This window comes from Myotis myotis, unplaced genomic scaffold (genome assembly GCF_014108235.1).
Source record: "Myotis myotis isolate mMyoMyo1 unplaced genomic scaffold, mMyoMyo1.p scaffold_m19_p_14, whole genome shotgun sequence".
Lineage (NCBI taxonomy): Eukaryota > Metazoa > Chordata > Mammalia > Chiroptera > Vespertilionidae > Myotis > Myotis myotis.
This window is the reverse complement of record NW_023416318.1, coordinates 31207151-31233970: the sequence shown is the minus strand read 5'-3', so window position 1 is coordinate 31233970 and position 26820 is coordinate 31207151. Positions and strand designations below refer to the sequence as shown.

Sequence of the window (26820 nt, the reverse complement as noted above, 5' to 3'; positions counted from 1 at the left end):
GCAAATAGCACAGATATGCATACCCTAAAAGCAACTTGGGCTAATTTGATAGGCAAAATAAAAGAAAAAAATTAGCCGTCCATTTTATTTCTTGGCTTATTTGAACTGAGCGATTTTAACGTCGATTATGACTCTTAAATTTCATGTTTCTGTGATTTCTATAGAAGTGTTCTTTTTCTTATGCGACATAGCTCCAAACATATATGGTGCAAAGTAGTGGCAAATAGGACTTGATATACATAAAAGTCACCACACAGCAGTATTTCCAGCAGGGCTTTTATTCCCCAAAGTGGGACGTCCTGCAGTGTATTTGTGGCTCATTGTCTGAGCCCCCCAACTGGGATTTGGTGTACCTTCAACCATGAGCTCCAAGAGGAGGATGAAGGGGCTCTACTCTCTTCTTCTTTTTTTAATAAGAGTTTATTTGAGCCAAAGTGATGACATTTGCTAGGGAGCATGATCTCAAACACTCCTGAGAATAACAGTTTTTTAAACATCTTATTTTTAATTTTTTAAAATTACAGTTTACATTAAATATCTTGTATTAGTATCAGGTGTACAGCATAGTGGTTAGGCAATCGTATACTTTACAAAGTGTTCCCGCTGATATTTCCAGTACCCCCTGGCACTCTACATAGTGATTTACAATATAATTGACTACTAGGAGCTCTACTTTCATTGTTCTGTGTCCAGGAGTCAACTCTGTCATCGTGCACACAGTGTGAGCTCCATGCACAGCTCACAACGTATTCTTTCCATACCATCTCCTTGAGCCCATGCCACTTGCTGGGCAGCATGCCAAGCCCCAAGCTAACAGGACATTGGAGAGCCCTGGTTTAATCCAGGCTCCTCTTCTTCACGCTCTGGGAGTATGGGCAAGTCCTTACATCCCCAAGCCTCCGTTTTCTCATCCCTGAAATGGTTAAAATAAGGATACTGCCTCCCTCACCCATAGAACACAGGTAAAGTGCTTCATCAAGGGTGTTCATTAGAATCATGATTACTATTAAGAACAAAATAGTCTCCATTTAGGAGCTCTAAGTGATGAATAACACTTACCACATCTAGATTTTGAAGGGAGTCAGGCACTGCATATCTTTGTGAGCAGCCATTAATGGGGTGTTCTGCAAGGCTGTATCATTACAGAGACAGAACCGTTCCTGGTCTGAAGATAATTGTTTCTGGTTGCACAGTCCTGAGCTCCTCTGAGCCACTTGAATCCATTCAGTTCCACTTGGAGTCCCTAGGGATTACCAGCCATCGCTCAGGAACCATGAACCCCCCAAAAGAGCACATGGCTCTGCCCTACAGGTGCTCATAGTCTGGGCGGGAAATAATGATAATGACCAGACAGCTTACATGTATAGGCAGCTAGCTGTGTGCCAGGCGTAGCTCCCAGTGCTTAAACCATCTCATTTAATCCTTCCAACACCAGGAGGCAGATGCCACTGACATTCTTCATGCATAGATGAGGAAATCGAAGCAGGGCCACACAGCTGATAATAGGCAGAGTTGGGATTTGAACCCAAAGTAGGCTAGCTTCAGAGCCTTTACTCTTAGTCACTGCAATGTATTGGCTTAAAAAATAGGGAATGTAGAATGAAACACATATATACAAATACACCCGGTGAGAGAGACCACTGCAGTGCCAAATGCAGAGTGCCGATTGGTCGTGGGTATTTTTCACTTCACAGCACCGCGGGTAAGTGGATGCATTTTCTGCGGTTTGCACTCACTAACTCCTCTTAGATAGGGTCCACAGTCATGCACTCTCATTTCCCTGAAAGGAGATAGAAAAACTATACTGTGACCGGGTGATGGGTGATGCTTTGCAAACCATTACACACTCTCAATATTAGGTTTGGCACCTTTGAATGTTTTCTCCGGGCAGAAAAGCATTTGCGCCCACATAGAGTTATTTGTTTTTAGCCACCTCTGTCATCAGAGGGAGCCGGCTCCCTGGGTCTATTTCTGAGCCTGTTGAAAAGAGGAAGCAGGTGCTAACTTGAGTTTACTCCATTAGTGGCCTGTGGAGAGCTGGGATCTGTGACATACAAAATCAAATGGTCTGAAAGAGCATAGAGTTAAGAATAAGACCCTTTCCTAATGTCTAGTTGCCCAATCCTGAGACAACCCCTGTTTCCTTTGGACTAAGACCCCTAGAGATAATCTCTGTGGAACAAGTGTGTGAAAGAATGTGTATGTACACACCCATTTTATTAACAATAAATGGTAGCCTCACATAATAAAGAGATTACACCTTGCGGCTTCCCCCGCCTCCCCTTAATATATCCCACAGAATATTAGTCAGTACATTTAGATCTTTTCATTCTTTTTTAGGGCTTACAATAGTGATCTACCAAATGCACCATAATTTATTTAAGCAGAAATATCCTATTCATAGGTATTTAGGTCTTTAAGGTCATTAAAAGCCATTTTAGAGCAATTGGTCTAATTGTCTTGTTTTGCATATGAGGAAATTGAGATCCACACACACAAAGACAGATTTAAATAATTCAGCAGACTCTCAAACCTACACTTTGGATGTGATTCCTTGCTATTATTGTATTTGGATCATAGAAGACAGAAGAAGGTGGTTGTGCCTGTGAGCGTGTTTTGCACACGTGGGTGAGTGTGTGAATGTGTGCCTACACGGGTAGGTGTACATTCTGTTGTGTAACAGATGTTCTCTTGGAAAACTCTGAATGAATCTTTTTATTTTTAAAAATGGAATATGAAATGATAAATGCCCTGAGGGTGGGAAGATGATTTGTTATTTAAAGGAAAATTGTGGGGCAATGCTTATGTGAAACGATGGCTATTTCCTGCTTTTTCAAAAACGACTTTATTGAGGTAGAATTTGCATGCAAAAAAAGTGCATCTATTTTTAAGAGTATGGCTTGACGCAGTTTGACAAATGTATACATTCATAGAGCCACCACCCAGTCCGCATACAGAAAACTTCCATCTTTCTCGAAAGTTCCTCTGGACCTCTTTATTGTTGTTGTTTTCGTATTTTTATTGGATATATAAAATATAATACTGACACAAGCATTCAAGATCCACTGTGCCTCTTTGCATTCAGTTTCCACCTTCACCTGCAAGAGGTCACTGATATGCTTTTTGTTGCCATACGTTAGTTTTGCCTATTCTAGAACGTCATATAAATGGTATCTGTTTTTGTTGCATGTGCCAGGAGTTCGCTCTTTCTTGCTGAGCAAAAATGCCAACATATGGACGTAGCTTGATTTGCATATTCATTTACCCATTGTTGGACATTTGGGTTGTCTCCCGTATTGTATTTGGCTGTTAGGAACGAAGCTGCTAAGAACACTTGTGTACAGGTTGATGGCTTCCTCAGTGAATCATCTCCATCATTCAGTTGTGAAGATTTAGTTTAAAATCAGGCCATCCGCCCATTGAGCCAACATGTATAAATATGTATTGAATTCCTCCTGGGTACTGGACAGAGAGTGCCCTGCCCTGCAGGGCTGTACACTAAAGCAGGAATACTGTTTTTGCACTGCCCTGGAAGTTGTTTGAAAAAGAAACAATCTTTCTCTGATTTTATGAAAGTTAGTGCTATGTAAGCCTGTTATCAGAGAGGGACTTAAAATATTTATTTACATGTGCGCCCTCTGCTTTTCAATGAGTTAATGCACTCGACCAGTAGGGCTGGTAGCAAACTCCTCCTTAAATGAAGAGTCTGTAATTTAATTAGCTTTTAACTTCAAAATCTGCACCCAGCAGCTGCTCCAGAGTTGCCCACATGGTGCCTTAACGTTTTGCTTTCCAAAAGCAGAACTAGAAGGCTGCCTGCTGCAAGAAGGTCTCCTGCTCTGTCTGGCTTGCCTGTTCCATGCCAGGTGCCTCATAGAGTGTCCGAGGTCCCTCCAGGGCAGAATGGCCAGCAATAAAGGGGGTGCAGGACTTGGGCAGCGGGTCCTCTGCTTTGGGAAAGAACTCCTGAGACTTCTCTCTTCTTCCTTATTCCTCCTCCTTCCTCCCTCCCCAACCTTCTCCAAATAAAAAAGAAACAGTCTATTATTTAAGACTTATTTGGTGCAATGTGGATGGACAGTACAAGTCTCTCCTCCTCCTCCTTCTCATCCTTTCTGGATCCATCTTTTTCTGACCCACTCCCTACTTACTTTTTGCGCCTTTCTAGGCCCTGGTGTCTGACAACAGGTGGAAAAGAAAGTGAAACTCGATTTGGACCTGTGTGACCTTTGTGGGCTATTCTGCTGTCTAGAGGTCTCTAGTGGAAGCTGAGCCTAAGGGTTTGGAGGAAGGTTGGCCATGAATTTCTGTTCTTCTTTGCCTTGAACTTGGTCACCCCCAAGCACAGGTGTGCAGACACCTGTGGGTCACAGTGACATACAGCAGTAATACTTAAGCTGGCTGTGCAGTGCTGCACCATTGGTGGGGTGCTGGCCCACTGGTCAGGGTTCCCTCTGGCAGATATGGTGTGGTGGTAGGAACACTGGACTGAGAGTCAGGAGTTGAGGGTGCCACTCACCTCCAGGCTGCCCAGCTCCAGGAGACTCATTCAGGTGAATGGTGCCCCTGGAGTTGGGCAGTGGTGTGCATGACTCATTATCTTCCGTGTTCTCATACATACAGTGGAGCTAATAATACCTGTGACCTTACAGGTTAATTGGGAGGAATGCATAAAATAATGTGCACAGGACTGTGAATGGTCAGACACCACCCCCTAAAAAGTGCCCGTGAGTCTTTTGCTTTTCAGAGATGTCTTTTTCATGGATCGAGGGATGGTTTGGGCTCTTTCCCCACTGCCTTATTCTTAACTCAGATGAATGGAGCTGTGTTTATGCCCAGACCTCACCCAAGGGCTGGGGGGCAGGGTGTGGGAAGCATTGCTCTGCCTTAAACCTACCTTGCTGGGAAGCCAATCACTTGCACCTGAAAGGGAGAATGAACCTTCAGAGGCTTAGAAGAAGGAGAACCCTGGGACTGGGTTGTCAGAGGGCTTGAGTCGGGAGCTCTATCAAAGTCATCCCTCCCGTGTGCTCCAGGCAGCCCTGGGTGTGAATCCAGAAAAAGCTCTCTGAGCCCATTTTTCCATATGGGAGGCAGAGAATATTGCCAACCTAACAGGAGATTAAATGAACTGATGCTGGTAAAGCACTGAACACAGTCTGAGGAAGAGTAGGTGCTCAGTCTATACATGTCACCCTCCCCTTCTCCTTTTCCCATGAGCAGTGCCTAGCCCTCTGATGACCAGGGTTATAGCCTTTCCTGCCCTGGGCTTCCCCTAGACTGGACACAAAACTTTCACCTTATTCTGTATTGGATATTCACAACAATACTGTAAAGTTATTAGATGTCCTGGAATAACAACTCTATATATAAAAGGTTAATATGCAAAGTGTTCCCTCGGGAGTTCGACCGACCGGGAGTTTGATCACTTGCTGTGATGTGCGCTGACCACCATGGGGCGGCGAGTAATGAAGGAAGGCCCTGGCTGGCATTCGGCAGCTGCTACGGACCCTACTCATGCACGAATTTCATGCACTGGGCCTCTAGTGTAATAATATTAACTTTGGACAAGAAAATGCCTTTTGGCTGTTGTCATTGTTGTTGGGGGACCATTTGATATAGTGAAAAGAACATTGGCCCAAGAGGCGATTTGAAGACTGGATTTTTTATAACCACAGCACCAACAATTACTGAGTATTTCATGCCAGGCCTCACGCTAGGCACTTTACCTATGTTATTGCACTTAACATCATGACCGCCCAAATGACATAAGACCTAGTATCAACTCCACTTCATGGAGGAGCATTCTGAAGGATAGAGAAGGTAGTTGCTTGCTTCAGGCAATAAAGCCAGGAGATTGACTCATGGAGATTTCACAACAACCTGTGTCACAGGAGAAGAGATTGAGGCTGAGGCTCAGGGAGAGTAAATAATTGCCTGAGCTGGTAGGTGGCATAACTGGGATCCAGCCCAGGTCTGGCCCCACTGTCCTGCTGCCCTACTTCTGGCCTCAGCTGGAGAGATAGCCAAGGGCACTGGTGCCTGAAAAAGAATCAAAGTCAAAGGAACAGAGATAGTAGCTGGAAAGACTCATCAAGTCAAAGTATGAAGTTCAAGGAGATTTGATAAATAGGGTTGCATCAGGGACAATTGGGAGGGACCTAGAGGGCAGAAGAAGGTGCTTATTACTAACCCTGGGATGGGTAGGGAGGAGGGAGGAGGCCTGCTTTTATGTAGTGCCAGCTGCCTGGTGCTGATGCCCACTAACAGCTGCAGGGGCAGCTCAGGGTTTGGCACCTTGGTTGCTTCATTATCTGGGCCTCCTAATTGTGAGCAGAATCTGTGATTAAAGTGATTTGGCCATGAAGTTGCGCCATCCTTCCACCACCTTTTGTACCTGATAACCCCTGCAATCACCCACGTTGAAGTTGCACCACCCTAGATGGGTTCTCAGAGCCTCTTCACTCAGCTGGCTGGGGCTTGGCCAGCGCCTTGCGGCCATCTGCCCAGGCTGCAAAGCTCTCTGTTGCTCTTGGCATGTTTAATAGCTTAATTTCTATTTCTCTGTTTGGAAATGCAGTTCATTGGCACTGAAGCAGCAGTGGGTGCTATAATGGTTTCTGATTGCTATCTTGAATGTTAATATCCTAATACATCTTATCGTCAATGACCTGTCCCCCTGCCACAAGTTCTCACTCCCCTTTTGCAAAGATAGGCACGCTGCCTGCCTTCGGCTCGGCCTCGCAGCCCATCTCATTCCTCTGTTGTCTCCTCCCTGCTTTTCACAGATAGCATTGTACTTCGCCAGTGGAGTCCACGGTCGTGGGAAATCTCTGACTTAGAGGATATGAGAAAGCATTTCATGTTGCCGGCGGGGTTTAATAGGGATGATCTAATCTCTAAAAGGCATACATTATTTAAATTCCATGCTTTTGGACAAGGAGGCCCCTGAAATGCGGCAGGGACGGGATTCTGGTTTGGCTCTGATCAGCTGAGCTGACTGCTGTCGGTTTTCCTGTTTGTAATTCAGTGCAGGGGCTGGGATGTGTTTGTGGTAGGGGTTGGGCCTGGGAGGGTGGGGGTGCAGTGAGGGTGCTGCAGAGCACGTTCTTTACTCAGAAATCTAAAACCACAGACTCTTAGGGTAGAAGGGCTGGGGAGAGTCATCTCATGGCATCACTAGTTTGTTGTCTGGTTGCCATCTGGATATTCGTCTTGAGATACCAGGCAAATGGCTCCTGGGGGGCAACCTGAGAGCCCCCAGCACTCCCTCCCATGCCCTGCCCTGACAGAGCACCTTGAATGTCACCAAGGGCCTCACCTAGGAGGCACTGAAGACCCCTGTTGATGAGAGTGAATTTGGGGAGAAACCTTGAGCACTCTCAACCACAAAAGGCTGAGCCTGGAAATAAAGTGGGGAGCATGGATGGCTGGGAGCCTGGATTATGAGTGGAGTGAGACGGGGGTGTGTGTGTGTGGGGGTGGGAATGGGGTGGGAACAGGGGTGTCAGTTCCAGCTGAGATTTTCACCTCACAGGGAATATGCAGTGCTCATGGTACAGTTAGCTGCCTCTTTCCCCCTCTCACCTCATTTGAATGTCACTTTGGTACAGACCACCTGCCTTCCTTCCTACAGGGGATGGAGCCTTGGAGGGGCAGATGACCCCAGAATAGGCCCTGACAGTCCTGAGCCTCGAGCCTTTTCCCACTTCCTCAGATGTTTATTGGGTGTCTCCTGACACACAAAGAGCGAGCTAAGCACTAGGGATGCAAATATGATTCTCATACTCAGTCCAGCAGAGGAGATAGACATACGGACCATGGAGTGCCATTGAATAGGAGCCATGGTTAAGATGTGTGTGTGTACTGTGGGAATATACATGTGGGATGATCAAGTCTCACAGGGAATATCTGGAAAGACTTCAGAGAGGACAGGATACTCGACCTTGACCTTGAAGGAGGAGGAGGTATCTGTCAGAACGGCACTTCCTAAGTCATACTTGCTAGGTAGGTGTTTGCCGGCTCTTTGCCAGAGACAGTGAAAAAGAAAAGGAAGGATGGTGGTTGTAGCTCTCCAGATACTCACAGCTTGTTGGGGAGACAAGCCTGGCACATATGAGCCAATTAGAGACCTGCATAGACAGATGGGACTGTGGGGGCACGGGTAGGCAACTGGGGCACTTGGTGCCCCCAGGTTTCCAGAGTTACTCCTCTCTCTCACAGAGAACACAGTTTCTGTAAGGACACTTCAGACCTTGCAAAGATGTCTCAGCTGCTAAGAGGCCCAGCGCCTCTGACTTTTCTTCCATTGTCCGATGTCATCAGCCTGCTTCTGTATTGAAGCAGTTAGCTGGATTTGGAGGTGGGGGTAGGAAGTGAGGGTGCATGGAGAAGGTCAGTGGTAAGACTTTAGCACTCTTGCCTCTCTCTTTACCACCCTGGTAGAATCTGGAGTTTGCAAAAACACATGTGCCAACACACAACCTGAGCATGGGGGTCCTTCAGTCTGGCACAGACACCGTGTGCGTTCCCGGCCTTTGCTTATGCTGTTACTTCTGCCTTGAATGCCTTCCCTTTCTCGCCTTCATAGAGTCTTCCCAGACTGCCCTTCTCCATGGATTTCAGGCTCACTGACACTCAGACCTTCTCTGTCCCTCATCCTTAAGCCAGGTTCAGCATTGTTCTCTGGTTTTGGACTCCCCAGTGAGATGGTAAACACTTTGAGAGCAGGAGTTATGTCTTGTGCTTCTCTTAGTTCCCCTGTGGGCAGTTTGTGTGGTCTAAGGAACAAGGCTTTGGCAGAATCGCAGCACTGTCACTTACTTTGGAACTTTGAGCCCAGTGTTATTAACCTGTAAAATGGGGTAACGAGGAGTGTCTCAACCCTGACACTTGGCATTTTGAGCTGGATTGTCCTTTGCTGTGGGGATTGGCCTGTGTGCTGGGATGTCTGGTAGCATCCCTGGCCTCCACCTCGGAGATGCAGGTAGCAGCACAGTCAGAAATGTCTCCTGGTTTTTTATATCCCCAAATGTTCCTGTGTCACCTGTCCCCTGTCCCCTGGGCCAGGTTTCCGTTGTGCAGCAAAATCGCTTCCGGGGGAGAACCACGGGGACGACCTACCTATTGGGTATGCGTCAGACCTCCTGGAACGGCACCCGGAGCATCATGGGTAGTCTGTAAATGGGGATTCTCCCTGGTTCCTAGTTCACCTGGCACTTGACACTTTGCAGGTTGGTGAATTGAATGGAACTGTGATTCTAGGTTTTAGCAACTTGGGGTGGAAACGTCATGAACTCGTGGGTTGTCCCCACAATGTACTAACAGAGACACTGTCATTTTCTTAATTGCAGATTGATCTGGAGCCGGAAGGCCGAGTGTATGTGATCATCGATCTCTCGGGGTCGTCGGGTGAAGGTAGGAGAGAGTGACCTCAGCCTTGTTCTCTTCCATTGACCCTTAGTCTTCTGGGCTGTCCCTTCCCTCCTTGGCTGCGACATTTTACCGTGACATTTAATTAATTGGCACATTTTAAAGGAAGAGGTTATTTTGAAGATGCTTATGCCTCTGTACCAAAAGGGACCAGCCATCTGTTAACTTTGGTGGAACAGAGGGAGGATTTGCGACTTACCAAGCGAGGCCAATAAAACAGGCGTTTTGCACGCTGGTGCACCAGCCAGACTTTGGGGAGCTCAGCCTCTCCCCGGAGGCTCCCGGGGGGTTTTGTGTGTGTGGTGGGAAGGAAGTAAAACCAGTTGGTCTAACGGTATTCAGAAATAAAAGAAATTAGGTGTCAAATTTCAGAATCTTATTTCTGTAGGGCTTTTATAGAAGTGTTACTTTTTTTTTTTTAACAGTTTCTTACGTGGGGAAAGCCCTGCTCTTAGAAATACTGGGGTGAGCGGCGTTTCTGCTCCCATTGGCTGATTACACAGGGTGTGGATGTTCCGGGTAGTTGGATTTTTCTTCTTCTTCTTACACCCTCTGCTCTCCATCCTGTCTGTGGCCTTTCACTGCCGTTAAGAGCTTACAGGTTGGTGAGGATTGAGCAGTCGGGGTAAAAGGGAAGACTAGACAATAAAACCTTGGCCACACAGGAATGGGGAGATGGTAGCAAACTTGGGTTCCACGAGGGCTGGAATTAGGACTGAAATTGAGTTATTGGGACCATCTTTCTTCTCTTCCTGTCTGTGGGCAGGGGGATGGAACAGTTGGTTTTAATGTCATGGCAGAAAGATTGGAAGATCAGGGTTGGTTCCTTGTGGCACTGAGACCAAATGTGGTTTAGGGCCTGTGTCCCAAAGGGGAAGAAACCACTCCCTTAGGTCCTGGCTGGTAGGCTTGGGCCTTTTACAGCATCTCTCCTGAATACTGGGGATTACAAGCACAAAGTCACAACCCAACATGGTCTCCCTACTATAGGGAGGTAGTTCTTGTGAAGGTTCAGACATGGGAGGAGAGATTCTGTGACAAATTCAGAGGAGCTGGGCCAATGGTGCACTTGACAGAGGTACCTGATGCTTTAACTTGGCCGAGTTATCGCCCACTTTCAACAGGTGTTCAGAATAACTCAGCAGTTATGTGTATAGGAGGCTCACAGTAGAGCTTGGCTCTCTTTTCATAGCAGTTATTTGGCGTGGGTTTAGAACTTTAAGCAACCTTCCAAAAACAGTCTTTTACATTCTCTGTTCTTTGTTGCAATTACGTTTTGGTGTTTCCAACTTTGCTCCTCAACTTTCAGCTCTGAACAGCCCAGAATAGAATCTGTTGGTGAAGATTTGGGGATTTGGCAACATTTAATATGAAATATTCAAGATGTTCAAAGGGGCATAAAGAATGATGAAGTGGGCGCCAGTGTACCCACAGCCCATGTTAAGAAACAAAGTACCCGGTAAAGTGAAGCCTTGCATTGCTTTTCACAAAAGCAGTGGTTGGGATCGGCATATGCTGAGGGCTGCTTACATTATACAGGGATCTTTGACTCTGCAAGTGGTCAGCGCCCCTAAGCCCCCTTTGTTCAAGGGTCAGCTGTACAGGCATACCTCGCTTTATTGCACTTTGCTTTATTGTGCTCCACCGAGGTTCTTTTTTTTTTTGTTTTTTTAACAAATTGATGGAAAGATACTCCTCTAGCACAAAAATTACAGCTCACTTTTTTTATAGTGGTTTGGAACCAAAACCACGCTATCTCTTAGGTATGCCTGTATACAGTGGCCTCCTAATTGTAGACACTGGCAAAATATTTGATGAGCAAAATCAATCCACTTTTTTCCTTTACATAATCAATATGCAATGACATAATTAAATATGTATTTCCTGTGCCAAGATACTGGGCAACCAATGGAGGGCTTGATTTTTTTTCTTTGAAAAGATTAACAACTTGCAATAAATAAATTAGAAGTAATTGAATTTTTTTCTTCTTGCTTCTACCGCTTATTGTATGTGAACAGACAAAGCAATTTTCATTGAGTTGAATTCTTGGTCTACTTTTTGAAAAAATATCTCTTTTATCTAAAAAAAAAAAGAGTTCAGAAATGCTGACCCATGCCAGGTTCTATGAAGTGCTAGCCTGTTGCTCTGAAGTACAGGAGACATTTTTCTGCTCTTTTTTCCTTGCTGTTGGTGGATTTGGGGTTCTCTCTGGATGGTGGGAAGGACTTCCAGCAGTTTCCTCCTGGAAGTGGATCTTGTGTTCTGTTTGTGTTCTGCTTGCTGTCCTCCCAGTCCTGCTGCTGGGACTTGGGGGACCCTGGTCCAGAGGTGGTTCTGTTTTTGGAAGAGTTGGGAGGACCAGGAGAGGAGTGAAGGATGAGTGGACAACACATTTGTTACCAGACTGCACGAGAAGGGCCTGGTGGGAAAATGGTTGTCACAGCTAGTCTGTGGACATTCATAGGTTCGTGTCTAAGGCCCTTTCTTTTGTGAAAATACATAACTCTGAATTCTACAAAAGGAAGGAAAGAGTTGAAATGAAGCCCAGCTGATGTTTTCATCACTCTATTATTCTGCCATCAAGCATCCCTTCAAATGCTCCAGTCCCATCAATAGAAAAAAATATATATATTTGTAGAATTTGCAATAAACTTTACAACTCGTGCAAATACTGAAGGGCTCAGAGAAAGGCATGGGGGTGAGATGATGTGAATATACCTCTTCTTTAAGGATGTGCCAAAGGGCTCTTTCTCTTGCTAACACACTACAGAAAGCCTGGATGTTGACGTCTGCTAGGGTTGGACTAATGTGATTTCTAACTGTCTAATAAAATTGCTCTGCTGGCATGTCCTGTGCAGCTCACCATAATGGGATTTGATCAGTGTGTGCTTTGTCTAAATCAGGCAACCTAACCCCAGAGGTAAGAGGTCAGGCTGGATGACAGTTAAGGTTATCCTTGGTCATGTGATTTGGTCCTTTGGTATAATTTGAATAGGCATCGCTCAGAGCTCAGGGCTAAAGATTGGCTAAAATCTGTAGCAGGTAGAAGGGGTTGAAAGAAAGGGACTCTTCTGACACGTGCTGTGTGAGGCACTTTCTCTACACACCATCCCAAGTAGCAAACCTTTTTGGAATGCTTGTGTGTGTGATCCTCCTGTCTCAGGTGCCTCTTAGTATTTTGCTTTTATCACCACTAATAACCATGTGGCTTCTTGGTAATCATGGCACTACAGGCTCACCAGAGGCTTAAATCAGAGCATAATTAGCCCAGGTGCCAGAAGCATAAACAGCCATGTAATTCTCAAATGAGCAAACTATTGCTTCCTGCTGTGCACTATAGTTAGAATTTCTTCCTTTGTTGTGACATAATTTGTACATTATTTCCATTCTTTATAATAATAGGACAATGCACCCTGATTTGCAGGCTCCCAGAGGAGGGGCAATCTGTGTGACCCAGGGCTTTCTAGGCTCTTCTTGCCCTGCCTTCCATCCAGGTGTAGTGCTCACCTGGGAGAGTTCTTCGGTGTCTGAGCCAACACTAGAAAGAACAAGAAGTAGGGCTTACTGGTATGTTTGGATCACCAAACTTCTTCACCAATAAAACGAAGAAGATACAAAATAATTTGTATCCGGTGAGGCAAACCAGATAAGGCCAAAGAGGTAATTTATAGACTAATATATCGGGCAAGAGCTATAAGGTTGCTTTCTCTAGTGTTCAGAACTTGCTATAATATTGCCCCATTCTCTTTCTCTCCCTCTCACTTTCCCTCTCTCCTTCCCTCCCTCTCTTTCTTTCCCATCCTTCCCCCAATGAAGTATTTCCCAGAAGTACATTCTCTAGTTTATTTGTGTCCTTTGGCCCTTACTGTCAGAAACTTCTCCTCAGCTCAGTGTAGACTGAGAACATGTGGTCTCCATATTCTCACTGGCCCTGGGTAAAAACCCTTTATCTATTTGAAGGCTCTTATTAAGTCTCTCTTCTTTGGGCTGAATCAATCACATCCCTGAACCTTTCTGAAGGGGTAGTTTAGAAATCTTAACTCATCTTTGTGACTCTCTTTTGAACTTTTTCAAGTTGCACAGAGAGATGTGACAAACCAGCTTTGCTCCATTCTGAAGTGATAATGTGTATAGACCAAGTGCCTGACAGTATGACATCCATGTGGAAGATGGTGACATTGAGAGGTCAAGTGATGTGCCCAAGGCCACAAGGTTGATAATATGGCCCTATTGGGTCCAGACCCCAGGCTATGATCTAGCATCCTGCTCTAAATCATGGCCCAATAGTGAGTTTGCTAACATGGCGAAGATTTCCCTGCTACTCTTGAATTTTAGTTCTTTTCTCCAGCAAGCTTTTTACAGAAATATAAAGCTAAATTTATTAGCTTTGAACCCAAAGGTGACTCAGAGAGTCTCATTCACAAATAAGCAGATCTTTTTTTCGACTCTCTTAGAAATGAAAATGCTGTTGATCCCCGTTTAGAAATGGTCAGCTCCTCAGGCTCTCTGTACGGTGGATGCATACTAAGTATTGGTCTGCAACTAGACCTGCCTCTACTCCCTGCAGGTTAGTCATCTTTCTTACATGTGTCCTTGGCAAGCATTAGAGTGCAGCCTTCAGGATTAAAGTAGAGGGGGAGGACTTCTTGAAACTCTATCTCAGCCAGTGGGCAGTTTCTTTTTTCTTAAATCCTTACCTGAGGATACTTTTTCCATTGATTTTTAGAGAGAGTGGAAGAGCGGGGTTAGGGGAGAGAAAGAGAGAAACATCAATGTGAGAGAGACATATTGATTGCTTGCTTCTCACATGGGCCATTACCGGGGCTGGAAATTGAACCTGCAACCTAGGTATGGGCCCTTGACCAGAGACCCCTTGGTGCATGGGCTGACTCTCCAATCACTGAGTGTGTAGGGCAGGGTGTCAGTTTCTATCTAAATAACATCTCTCAGATCCCAGAGTCCCACTGAAGCTTCAGTTGATAATATTACCTTTTTCCTTCAAATTTCTACATTGTTTTATCCAATGCCTTTTGGTTATCAGATAGTTAGAAAGAACCATTTGTTAAAATGAATAATAGTCACCAATGCACTTTAATAAATGTGCCCAGCTTGGTGCCTGTCCTAGGTTTGGGGACTGGGAAGTGGGGAAGGAAGTGACAAATGAGAGATGGCACTCACAAGAACACATGGCCTCACCTTCAAGAAGCTTGCAATTGAATTAGGAATCCAGAACATGCAGGACAAAAGCATTACAGAATGCGAGGCAATATCATATCGAGTGCTCAGCTGGGTGTTACTAAGAGTTCCTTAAATGGAATAAATTGGAGCTGGAATAATTCAGGAAAACTTTAAGGAAGAAGCAGGGCTTGGGCTGAAAAGGAAAAGATAGGTATACTAGATTGACAGAGAAGACTTGGAGAGGCCTTTCAGAGCAGAGGGGATCATATCATCGCTGTCAAAGACAGCACTGATGCTCTTATTTTTAGATAAGGCTGGACAGACATGATAAATTAGGGAGATGCAATTTGTGTTCTCTAGGAGTTTTCAAACAAAGACAGTCATCCGTGTTGCAGACAGAAATTTTCATGCTATGCCAACAAGAAAATGCAATGTTTTAAATGACTAAGCTGTGTTTGATGGGAAGGCAGTGCTTTCTGGATGTGTTTTCATGGTCAAGGCCTCCCACCCACCTTGACCCCAAAGAAGGAGGAATGTTCTCGGTCAAGTTTGGTCAAGTCTGGGACATTGACTAGAGCTCATTTTATAAGCATGGGACTTAGGTGATTAGGAGGTCAAGCTCAGGTACAGACATCCACTCTCTCTTTTCTCCCTTAGCAATCTCATGAAATCCCATGGTAAGCACTCTACCACCCTCCACATTCTTCTCCTCTCCAGCCTATCTAGCTAGTGCCCTGGCATCAAGCCCCGATACTCCCACTCTTTCTCTTTTCAAGTTCTGTTCAGTCTCTCATGAGGAACATTGCTTAAGAGGTCAAAGAGCGTCTTCACCTTCCCCAACAGCAGACTTCCAAGTCAGACGTCAGCCCCAAGATGCTGATAGGTCTCCCTCCTGGGTGGTGCCGCAGGCAATGGTATCCCGGCCTGGCTCCCCAGACATGAATGGACATGTGGGATTCCCCAGGAGCATGTGGAGAGAGACAGCCTCGGTGCTTGATAAGAGTAAAAATAACAAAATCCAGATGTTCAAAAATATTGATCTTGCAAAGTGGACCCCTCCCCCAGCATAATTGCTTGCTACTGATACTCAGACTCAGGGAGTGGGTCCCTTAGTCTCCAGATTTTTGGCTCCATCTTTTGTCCTAATGAAACAAATACTTATTCTTGGCAATGACCATATGCACCAGATGTGACCAGGGAAGGCAGCTTGAAAGTAGTGAGCACCAAACCCCCATCAAGGGGTTTATAATGTCACAAAGAGACAATGCTAAAATACTTGACGAGAAATAAGCCAAGAAACCCTCATTTCCTTCCAAATAGGCTCTAGATGCACAGCAGTTCCTCTAAAATGAATCATTCAGGGTGAACAACACCAACTGGCAACCATTAGCAGATGAAAAACAATTGGATCCTGAGTGTTTGGAGAGCAGAGCACTTTAGGGTCACTCCTAAAGCCCCCTCCCCCTGCCATCAGGGAAGCATACATGTGTATTTGCTATTGTCATGTGTGCCTGTTTTACTAATGAAGTAATTGAAGAAGGAATAATCATGTTGCAGAAATAAATGTCTAGAAAGGTGGGTTTATAATAGATCCTCAGTCAAGAAGTGAGCTCTGTGTTTCCTGGGATGGCCTCCAATTCTGTCTCTGTTGTCTTGCTGTATACCATTTCAGTGTCTTATAAAGAAGATTGTTTGGGGAAATTCATGCCTGCAGCTCAGATCATACTGGATCATAGTGGCCTGTAATTTAATCATTTACTGTTGTTGATATCCTCATGATTTGACTTAAAACAATAGGGCATTTCCATTCATCCGACCTAATTTAGAGAGTTGTCTTTTAGGACCAATTACTTTATTCTTTTATCCAGTTGAAATTGGCCTGTGTTGACAGTCTTATTGATTTCCCTTATTACCTAGCTTTGTTGAAACATTCAATTTTCAAAAGCAAGGGCATTCACCATCTTATTTGAGCTGCTAACACTGAAGCTTTATCTTCCTCCTTGATTGTAAACCTTTGGTGTGAGCCTGTGGGAAGTGTGTGCATTTGCCTGTGTACACAGAGATGAGCCTGAATGTCTCTGAATCACCTGTTCTGTCACTCCTGCAGCCTCAGGTGCCTTCATTGGAAACATTACTTATTTGCTTATCTAAGATCTCCTGGGCCCTGGATATATAGTGATAATGAGCATGGTCCCTGCTGTCAGGTATCTGTAGTCTTACAGAAGGAGGTGAGCAGTAGACCAGTAAGCATGATACAGAAATGTGTTTTAGCTGTTGGTAGAACAGGTTACAGTGGGGCCATCAAGATGACCTTTCACTGGAGGGCTCTCCTGGAGTAGGCTGTTCATAAAGGTTGTCCACCAACGCTTCCACGTGTCCTCATCAGCTCCCCATGGTGACCCTGAAAGGAGCTAATAACAGGTGAGGAAATAGAACCATTGTCACCTGAAGATATATCCAATCAGAAGATAAAATAAAGGCAGACTAGAACTTAATTTACCCAAATTTGAACTTTTCAGAAATACCTCTGATTTTTATATTCATTTATTCAACATATAGTTACTGGACACCTATGCCAGTTACTCTTTTCAGTGCTAAAGGCACAGAAGGAAACAGTATAAACAGGAACCTCTGCCATTATGGACCATCCATTCTAGTGGACATGCTTGTGTGTGGGTATCTCGGCAGGCATAACACACAGGGGATAGGCATTGTCCCTGGGTGAATTTAGAAAGGAGGAAACCTTTCTTGTCAATGCCTGTAATCTTGTGTGTTTTTTCCCAAATATGTGGATGAGCTATTAAAACAATTACTAAGAAATTTTGAAAAAAAATTAATTAGGTGGGAATGTGACCATTCCCATACATGCAGTGACAGTGACTTGCCCATGGCCAGAGGCTATGACAGGCTTGAGAAGAATAACACAACTAATGACAGAGAAGTCTAAGAATTATGCTCTACCTTGATCCACAGACACCTCTAGTTTGTAATGGGGCATGTGGAAATTGGGGCTTGCGCCTGCCACTGAGGATTGAATGCTCCCATGTGGAGAGGCAGGTAGGCCAGGCAGCTGGACTCCCACAGGGTGGGTGATGAGTGAATGATGCCTGAGGAGTATTTCCTCCCCGGAACACTTGCCTCTGGGCGCCTACAGAGGCTCACAGCATCTGGATGGACAGTCCACGGCGGTGGTCTTTACCGGCACCAGAGAGCACTCTTTAGTACTGAGGGTCAGCTGCTACTTGTCCCAAGTGTGGTCATCTCCACAGACCGAGTTGTTTCACAGCTGGGGTACCTTCTGCCCAGCTGCCAGTGGGTTATTCCTACTCTCTAGGTATTTAGTGCTTGTTTCCTGACATTGTAAATAATAGTGATGTTTAGTTCAATTGTCTCTGCTATTAGCCAGGTGTGTGTTCTTTTGGAATTGTCAGGGAGAGTGAATTAAGGGGAAATTAAGTTCACTTTCAGTGCTATTGGGACTAGGATTCTGTAGGAACCTGCATTATAGTTCCTGCTCCACAATTAGCTAATTACTTGATTTACTGATTAATTGAGCAAACATATACTAAAGATCTGTTGTGTGCCAGGCACCATGCTAAGAACCGGAGAAACAAAGACAAAAAAGACCCAAGCTAGGACATGTCAGCAACAAGTCATCTACTCCCTTTGGGCCTCCGTGGCTTCCTCTGCACTTGGAGAAGGTGTGGGACTGAGCAGCCCTTCTCACTTTCTAGCTCTCAGTCACAAGCAAGAGGAGTTTGCACACAGACAGACACCTGGAAGGGGGAAGTGAGAGAGAACAAACATTTTGTTTAAGCGTAAATGGATCTGCCAGGTAGGTTTTACCAACCCTATTTCACACATGGGGGAAATGAGGCTTAAAGAGTTTAAGACTCTGAACCACCTGGGATCCTGTGAGAATGCAGATTCTGACTCAGGGCCTGGGTGGGGCCTGAGATGCTGCGTTTCTCACCAGCTCCCAAGAGGTGCCCATGCTGCCGGTCCCTGGCCAACACTTTGGTAGCAAGAGACTACAAGACCCATGCTTCCCCTCTGAACCATGCTGAGCAGGCACCAGTTTCTACTTGGTTGAAAATTAAGAGGAAAATGCAGTGATTTCTCCCTTTTCCAAATACCTACCATTTAGTCCATCTCAGAGGTAATACCTTTGAATCCTTTTCTGTTTAGTATCTTTTCCTTCCCATTCTTCTTTCCTCTGTGGCAGGGGTTGAGAAGGCATTCAGTATTCTTTGGGAGGCTGGGCAATGGTGCCTCGGTTTTCCTGTCCTGACTTTAATCGTCAGCAGAAGGTCAAAATGGACAGCATTTAGTGTTCTTCGGCTAGGAGAACAAGAACCAATTAATACCAGGAAGACAAAAAAGCAACCGGTCAGGATATTGGATTTTTTGCTTTTGTGTTTGTTTTTCTATAAATACCTTCCAGTATTGAGTGGTGCTTGAATTTGATCCCACTGTGCTAATTTTCTCCTGGTTCCTAGGGCTTTAATTAAAGTAACTCACCCAGGGACCTTGCCAGAACTTACCTTTATGTGGTCCTCCTCTGAGTAGGCTAGTTGCACCTGCCTTTCCCGAATGGGAAATGCAGAGGGAGCTTGGGATTAGGTGCTGTGTACATAGGAGGGGCATCAGTTTTACTTGTTGGATAAATAAATGCATGACTAAAATGAACTAATAGGAAAAAGTGTCATGTTGAAAGGAAATGATGGAGATAAACAAGGTGTTTGGCCTGATTTTGCGTTGGATAATCGGTTGTTTCATATTCCAGTGTGCGCGGGCTTGCACGTTTAAGCTTTCCATGCCTGGTACTCAGAGCCTCCCCACACCAAGTCTCCAGTTATAATACCTTGTCACCATCCTATTTATTCAACTAATTCTGTACTCTTTCAAAATTTGATTTCAAGTTTGCCTCCTCCTGGGGGCCTTCCCACATTGCCCCCCCACCTCCCGGGCATGACATTGTATTTGCTCCCACACTCTTCTCTGTCTTTTTTACAATCGTGTGCTCGTATATTTATATTGTACCTATAACTAGAGCCTCGTTGTGCCCTGCCCATCCACTAAGCCACAAGCTATTCAAGGGCAGGGGCATGGCAGTGCTGAGCCTGGAGCACTGTCCTACTATTTAAATTATACAAAGCTGCACTGGGAACAAAGGCCATCTCTGAACTTGGACGAAGTCCCTGGGAGCCTTGGTTATTGCAGGGCCTCACCAGTGCTGGGCACAAGGCTCCTGTTAGTTACACTGAATCCAGCAGTGAGCAGCTTTATGGTGAGGTGTAATGGGAGTAACTCCCTGTGTGTTTTTTTTTTTTAATTCTTTTTGCTTTATTGATTTTTAGTGAGAGAGGAAGGGAGAAGGATAGAGAGATAGAAACATCAATGAAAGAGAAACATCATAGATCAGCCGCCTCCTGCATACCTCCCAAAAGGGATTGAGCCCGCAACCCAGGCATGTGCCCTGATGGGATTGAACCAGTGACCTCCTGGTTCATGGGTCGATGATCAACCGCTGAGTGATATCAGCCAGGCAGTAACCCCCTATTTTTTTTTTTTAATCAGAAGCTTGGATTCTGTTCCTGGCCCTGCTACTAACCACCCAAGTGAACGTGAACAAATCAGTGGGTGCTTCTAGCCCTCAACTGAGTTATATTGACCACATGTTAAGATGCTTTGATTCATTGAATGCCTAGGATTTCAGATTCTTAGATTGAAGACTTGCTGAATGCAGATGTAAATCAATAAGAAGGTTTCCTAATCTCCCTTTCTACTTGTTGCCAGGGAGCCAAACTTAGGTATTCCTGGCCAACGTACAAGATCCTTAGTAGTGGGTGAGACATGGTAGATATCTAAAGAACTTAAAGTGTGACCAAGTAGAAGAGGGAGAGGACTTATCCTGTGGCTCCGTAGGGCAGTTTTAGGACCACAGAGGTAGAAGTTATAGGGAGGCAGCGTTAAGTTTAGTATATGGAAAAAGCGTCTGGTACACAGAGCTCATCAGCCATTTAATACATTTGAACAGTAAGTAGGGAGGTCTTCATCTCTGGAGGTATTCATACAGAGACGGTTTCAATTACTATAGAAAAGATTCTTCTAATGGTCTTTTGTAAGATCTAAATATTTGTAACAGACAATTTCCACAAGTGTACAAATAGAGGATAATAAGGCAAATGTTTATTATACTTAAAATGTTCTATTTAAAAAAATCCAAGGCCCACATTGTAAAAAAAGGCAGAAAAAGGGTGCATGGGGAAAATTGGGGAAAAGGAATAAGTTGGATCTTAGCATCTAGGTACAGAATAGTTATATTTCTTGAAATTTAAGCAAAAATTGAAATGTTAAAACTGGAATATTGTGTCCAAAGAGCTAGGGAAGGTCTCAATTTGAATGGGCCCTAAATGTGAACCACTCTTGTGATGACTGTAAGTGGTAAAATCTTTTGTTGTATCAGTATTCAGTCTTTAATTCTCTCTCACATGGATATGCATGTGGAGTTTACTTAAAGAGTGGTCCATTGGTGTGTGTCTGTGAAGAGGTCCATCTAGGGGAGGAAGCATGGCAAAGAAGGCTCCCAATATTAGGGGAAACATCATTTCATCATGCTGTCCATGCCCGCTGTGAGGGAAGGATTTTCTCCTCAAATGTAGGAAAGTATTGCATAGGAGCTAGAGTAGGAAGTAACTGATGTTCCCAATGAGGTAGGGCACCAGGAAGGTGGTTGACTCCTCCCCCTGATATTGACCTACCTTTTGTCTGATGTTTGGAAATTTTATCTTCAGGGTTTTCACATTGATGGTGGTTTAAGCTCTTAATGCTTATTAAATAGCTAACGCTTTCCTCAAAAACAAAAACAAAAAAGGACCAACCCTTTTAGAAAGATGAAAACCTAAGCCTTTCTTGAATCTTCTTGTGCATAAAGGACCAACAGCTAGATTTTTAGGCAGTTCCCTAATTTTGCATGTGGTGCTTTCTAAGGTGTTTGGAGGTCAAAGACATGGAAGTTTGAATGACTGAGTTAAATGCTGTAATGGGAGATTTGATTCCCAGAGAACAACATTATACACTTCCCTCATTATGTTTCATTGTTTAGACACTGTCTTTGGTGATATTTCAGCATCTTTTCCCCTACTTTGTCATCTGGGCAGCCTGTCTACCTGCTGCTTCAGTGCTGGGAGGGTTGAGCTGGGGGTAAGCAGGGGTTTTTGCAGCTCCCTAAGGACTCATCGCTGATTTGCTATCTTACTAGTAAACTCTATTCTCTGAAGTAGAAAAGATGCATCTTATCTCAAAGGCTAGTGTTTTCATTTTTTTCCCTTAGGCATTATTTTTATTTAGTAAAAAAGGTCAGGGGCAATAAAATATTCGAGCACTTGCACAAACACTTATTTGAGACTCTAAACACAATGCAGGCAAGGACTGTGTCTGTGTTGGTCTCTGCTGTACCTTCGTGGTCTAAGACAATGCCAGGATGCACAGTGATCAGGACATGTTTGTCCCATGAATTAATGAGTGACCGCTGTCCAGGTAAGTATGGCGAAGGTATGGTGGAGGTGGCTCGGGAGCTTGGCAAGCAGAGAGCACCACTGTGGAGTGCTATGGCCAGCTCATGACTGAGCGTCTGTGTGTGCTGTTTGAAGGCTAAACATATTTAAGTCCAGAGCTGCCTGGAAGAGGCGGGTGTGAGGTCACCAGGGTTGTCAGCAGAGCAGCCAGAGTCTGGAAGACAGACTTCACCTGCTTAATTACAGATGTCCACTGGCCACTGGACCTCTCCCTCGCTGGAATTACAGCCCTTGTGCCCACTACGCTGACAGGCCAACTAGAAACACCTAGCTCTGTCTGCACAGGGACCTGTTTTGCTCTTATTTTTAATTTTTTAAAACATAAATCAAACCAGGGCCTTTCAATCTAACATTCACTTCCTATGTGGCGTGAAGCCTTCACTAGGTTTCCTTGCCTCAGAAAAGAAACAAATGATAATTTCTTTGACCTCGGGAAGAATACCCTCTGTGATTTGTCTCCCTTGAATCAGTCCGTCCTTTGGGATTAATTTAAACTGGCCTTACTCTCCCTCCCTTCCACTATGTTTATTGTGAAATTATATCATTATTTATCATGCATCATCTGTACCTAGTATCCAGATTAAGAAAGAAACACACCACACATTTCTGGTGCCTTTGCAGCCCTCCCAGCCCCTTCACTGATCTTGTCTTAATCCTCTTTCCCCCCAAAGCTAACTACTATCCTCAATTTTATGTTATTTTCTTGCATTTCTTTGTGATTTTACCACCTATATGTATGTTTTTAAAATATACACTATTTTACTTTTATCTACTTTTTAGCTTTATTTAAATAGTATTATCAATTCATGCAACATTATACTTTTGAGTTTCATCCATATCGATGTGTATGGCTGTATATTATTTTTATTGCTTTATATTGTTTGCTTATAGTAATATGTCAAAATGCATTGACCTCTTCTCCTATTCGTAGACATACGGGTTGTTTTCAAGTTTTTGCTATTACAGACAATACTGTACCCTGGGGCACACTTGTACCTGTAGTTTCTTTAGGTTATTGACTTAGCTGTGGAACTGATGGTTCAGTATGTATGTGTATGCTCAACTTTACTGGGCAAGGATAAATGGTTTCCCAAAGTGATTGTACCAATTGATGCCACCACTGCCATACTTGCAACTTCCAATTGCTTTATATCTTCATGAATGCTTGGTATTGTAAGGCTTTTACATTTCTACCAGTCTTACATGTGATATGTACGTATAGTTTCAATTTGTATTTCTCTGGTTATTGATGATACTGAGAATCTTTCCATTTACCTAAAGGCGTTTGATCTTTCCTGAAAAATATCTGCTCAGTGATTTTATACATTTTTCTATTATGCTTTTGTCTATTTCTTATTGCTTCAGAGGCAGTTATATTTGTTGCAAATAGCTTCCCCTAATTTGTGGCTCATATTTTCATTTTCTCTGAGGTCTGATGAATAGACATTCAAAGAACAAAATTTGTGGATCTTGAACAAATCATTTCACATGTTTTGGCTTCTGTTTCTTCTCAAGTAAGTGAGCGTCCTGGTGCATTCTCCCCTGCAAACTCAACAGCGAGAGACGGTACAGTGGGTTGATATGCATGAAGGCACAGTTTAAAAGTAAAGCACCATACACATATCCATTCCTTCCTATTTTATCACACTGCCTCCATTTTTATACCATAACATACTATCTGGGAATATTTTGTTGTTGTTGAGCTGCTATTTTTATTGTGCTTGGTACCTTTTGAAATTATTTATTTGTTCACTTATTATCTAGTCTGTCCCTCTAGAATGTAAGCTGAAGAGGGCAAGAATCATTGTATTGGGAAAATCATTTTACCATTGCATTCCTGGCATCTTGGAATAGTTCCTGGTACATAGCAGATATTCAATAAATATTTGTTCAGTGAATGACTGAACCAATGTTAGTAGTAGTCATGATATCATTGCTATGTAAGCATCCAAATACTGTATTTAGGATTTGCTTCCTGTTCAAAAAACTTGCAAACTTATGTAGTATATTGTTCAGTGTATCTTTGGCCTTTTCCTTTCCAGAAAGAGTAGGTGGAGCCCGAGGGAGGGAATTGTGCCCTTGGGAGCTGAGAGCTCAGATTTTAGTTTTTAGATTTGGTGGGCTGGCACTCACTCCTTTGAGGGCCGAATTCTAGGGCGAGACCAGAATTTCCCAGGCTATTTGCTTTGCCTTTCTGGATGGTTGTTGTCAAATTTGCTGCTTTTTCAAACCCTGTTGGCATTTGCTTTGCTGCTACAGACGCCAGAGCCAGCAGTCTGGGGGGCATATGTGTGCATGTGCGTGCTGGGGGAGGGTGCTGTGGACGCGGTGGACAACCAGAGCTGGGTGGTGGCCGTGGGTTTGGCGTGAGTGAGGATAGCAGGAGGATGGTCACCACAGAAGCCTCCGTGAAGGCCCCGCCCACTTTGCAGGGCACGCTCTTCAGAGAGCTTTCGATTGCGCAGGGTGCACACTTGGGGAACAGGCATCCCTTTGTAGATCTGCAGGGCTCCCCTGGCGCCCGTCCAGCCCTTCAGGGGAACATCTGGAAAGCCTTGGCCCCTCCTCGTGGCAAAGCCGCTGAGCCCTGGAGACAGAGATCAATGACCTCTTCTTGGCTGCTCCTTAACCCGTGTCCCAGACAAGTGTTTTTCTGGGAACCAGCGAGGAACGCAGACCTTTGATGCCAAGGCTCATGTGCTGTTGCAGTCAGACTTTCACTTTTGAGAAAAGGGTGGGGGCAGAGAAAGGGTCTGGGGAGGGAGAGCAATGAGAAGCTGGCTTTTCAGGAAGTCGGAGCCCAAGTGGGGAGCCCTGCCTCCTACTCACAGGCTCTTTGGCCGGGGAAACAGCAAGCTCTGAGCTCTTGCCTGGTGTTAATGCTCCTTCTTGCGGGGGCTCATGTTAGGCGTGGGCTTGAGGCTAGAGACCAATTTGGTTCTGACCCCCACAGGCAAGCCTTGCAACACCTGGGAGATAATTTTGAAAAAGCACAAGGGGATTTTTTTTCTCACAAAAATTATCACACACTGGGTTCTGCTGAAGACACTGAAAAGAATTTATGATGTAAAATAGATTGAGGTAAATATGCCATGTAATTACCTGCTCTGCAGTAATGTTTTATAACCCATGTGTTAGGTTCCACATTTAATACTTATCACAAAAATATAGTACATACAATAGAAAAAATATAGAAAGAGTAGAAATTCCCTTAACCCACTCATTCCTACGTGGGGTCAGGTGCCCCAAATCAGTGTCACTGCCTTCAGTGTCATTAAAATGAAACTCGTTTCTTACTTCTTTCTTGCACATGGTAGGTACTTAGTAAGTGCCAATTGAACCGTTGGTAGGAAAGTAACTGGAGTTTCCCTTGACCTAGAAATTTTGCTGCAGGTTTATCCCACTGGCAAACCTGCACAGGTCAAGCAAACACAAATAGCCGGATGTGAAACAGCAAAATACTGGAAGCAAGCAAACTGCCTGTAACCGAGGGACATTTTGTCCCTCCCTACATGGAACAATAAGCAAGCATTACATGTTTTTAGGCTTATTTTTGGTGTATTAATGGGGAAAGATATTAAAAAGTGTGATTTGAGGGGGAGGGCAGCCAGACTCACAGTTTGTTCTCTTGATGTGTGGTTCCTGGAAGGTGGGTATACAGAATGAGGCTCCCTATGTCCGGACATCTCATTAAATTCAGCCCACTGGCTATTTAATTTGCAAGAACTTGACCTTTTAGGGAAATGGAGGGTCTCAGGGCCACCTACTGTGTCTCCTATATAACGTGGCTCTTGATAGTCCCACGTAAAGATAGAAAAACTCAGTTGCATCCTCAAAGAGCTTAAAGTTTAGCCCTGGAGACAGGCTTGTCTGCAAACACAATACCAGGGAAGACTAACTCTTGCAAAGGCCCAAAAGCTGCTTCACTGTGAACCTCTGAGAGATGGAGTGGTGCCTGCCCTCCCCGCTTCCTGTTGAGTGCTCTGTGGACTCAAAGATGACTCTCACTCAGCTCTACTCTAAAGGAGTCCACGGTCTACTAGTACTAATAGACAGTACAACAGAGTCAGTGCTGTTGATTTAAGAGCTCTCTTTGCTCGGGATTCATTGTGGCTCCAACAATGACCCGGCCAACTCTACCCGGCCTGGAATAGAGGCTTGGAAGCAGAGAGGGGTCTCTCCTGATTGGGAGGTGACAAATGGTCATGGATGCAGGCTCCCTCTGGATGTATGGGAGATGGGCTCTAAAGACTGAGCAGTAAAGATGGGACTGCTGACCTGGAGGTGTGGAAGGCAGTGTTTCATCCTGTTGGGAGACCATCAAGGTTTAAAGGTGGACCCCGTCTCTGGCCCACCTAGGCTAGCCCCTCACTTTTCCAGATTGCCATTTCCTCACCTGTAGAATGGCAACAATAAAATTGCCCTTCCTCCAGCCACATTGTAAGAGGAATTTGAGTCTCTGATTGTTATATAGCTGGTTAGGGAGCAAGCAGGGATTTGGCCTGGGGTGTGTTGCATTCTGTTCTCTGCCTGTTTTCTGCATCTGAACAGGCATCCTCAGCACCAGACCCCTTTGCCTAGGGGCCTCGAGTCCTCTGCCATTGCATGCATGATTTCCTGGATATTCTGG

At 44.6% G+C, this 26820-nt stretch overlaps 1 protein-coding gene across 2 annotated transcripts in view; it reads left to right on the top strand.

Annotated features, from left to right (window-relative positions):
- The window catches only part of PRKCE (protein kinase C epsilon), a 443161-nt gene that overhangs the window by 167529 nt on the left and 248812 nt on the right, over positions 1-26820 (top strand). For both annotated transcript variants that reach the window (XM_036334682.1, XM_036334683.1), the window contains one exon: positions 9354-9417. In XM_036334682.1, coding sequence (XP_036190575.1) covers positions 9354-9417 — 64 coding nt within the window. The remainder of the gene's footprint in view (positions 1-9353; positions 9418-26820) is intronic.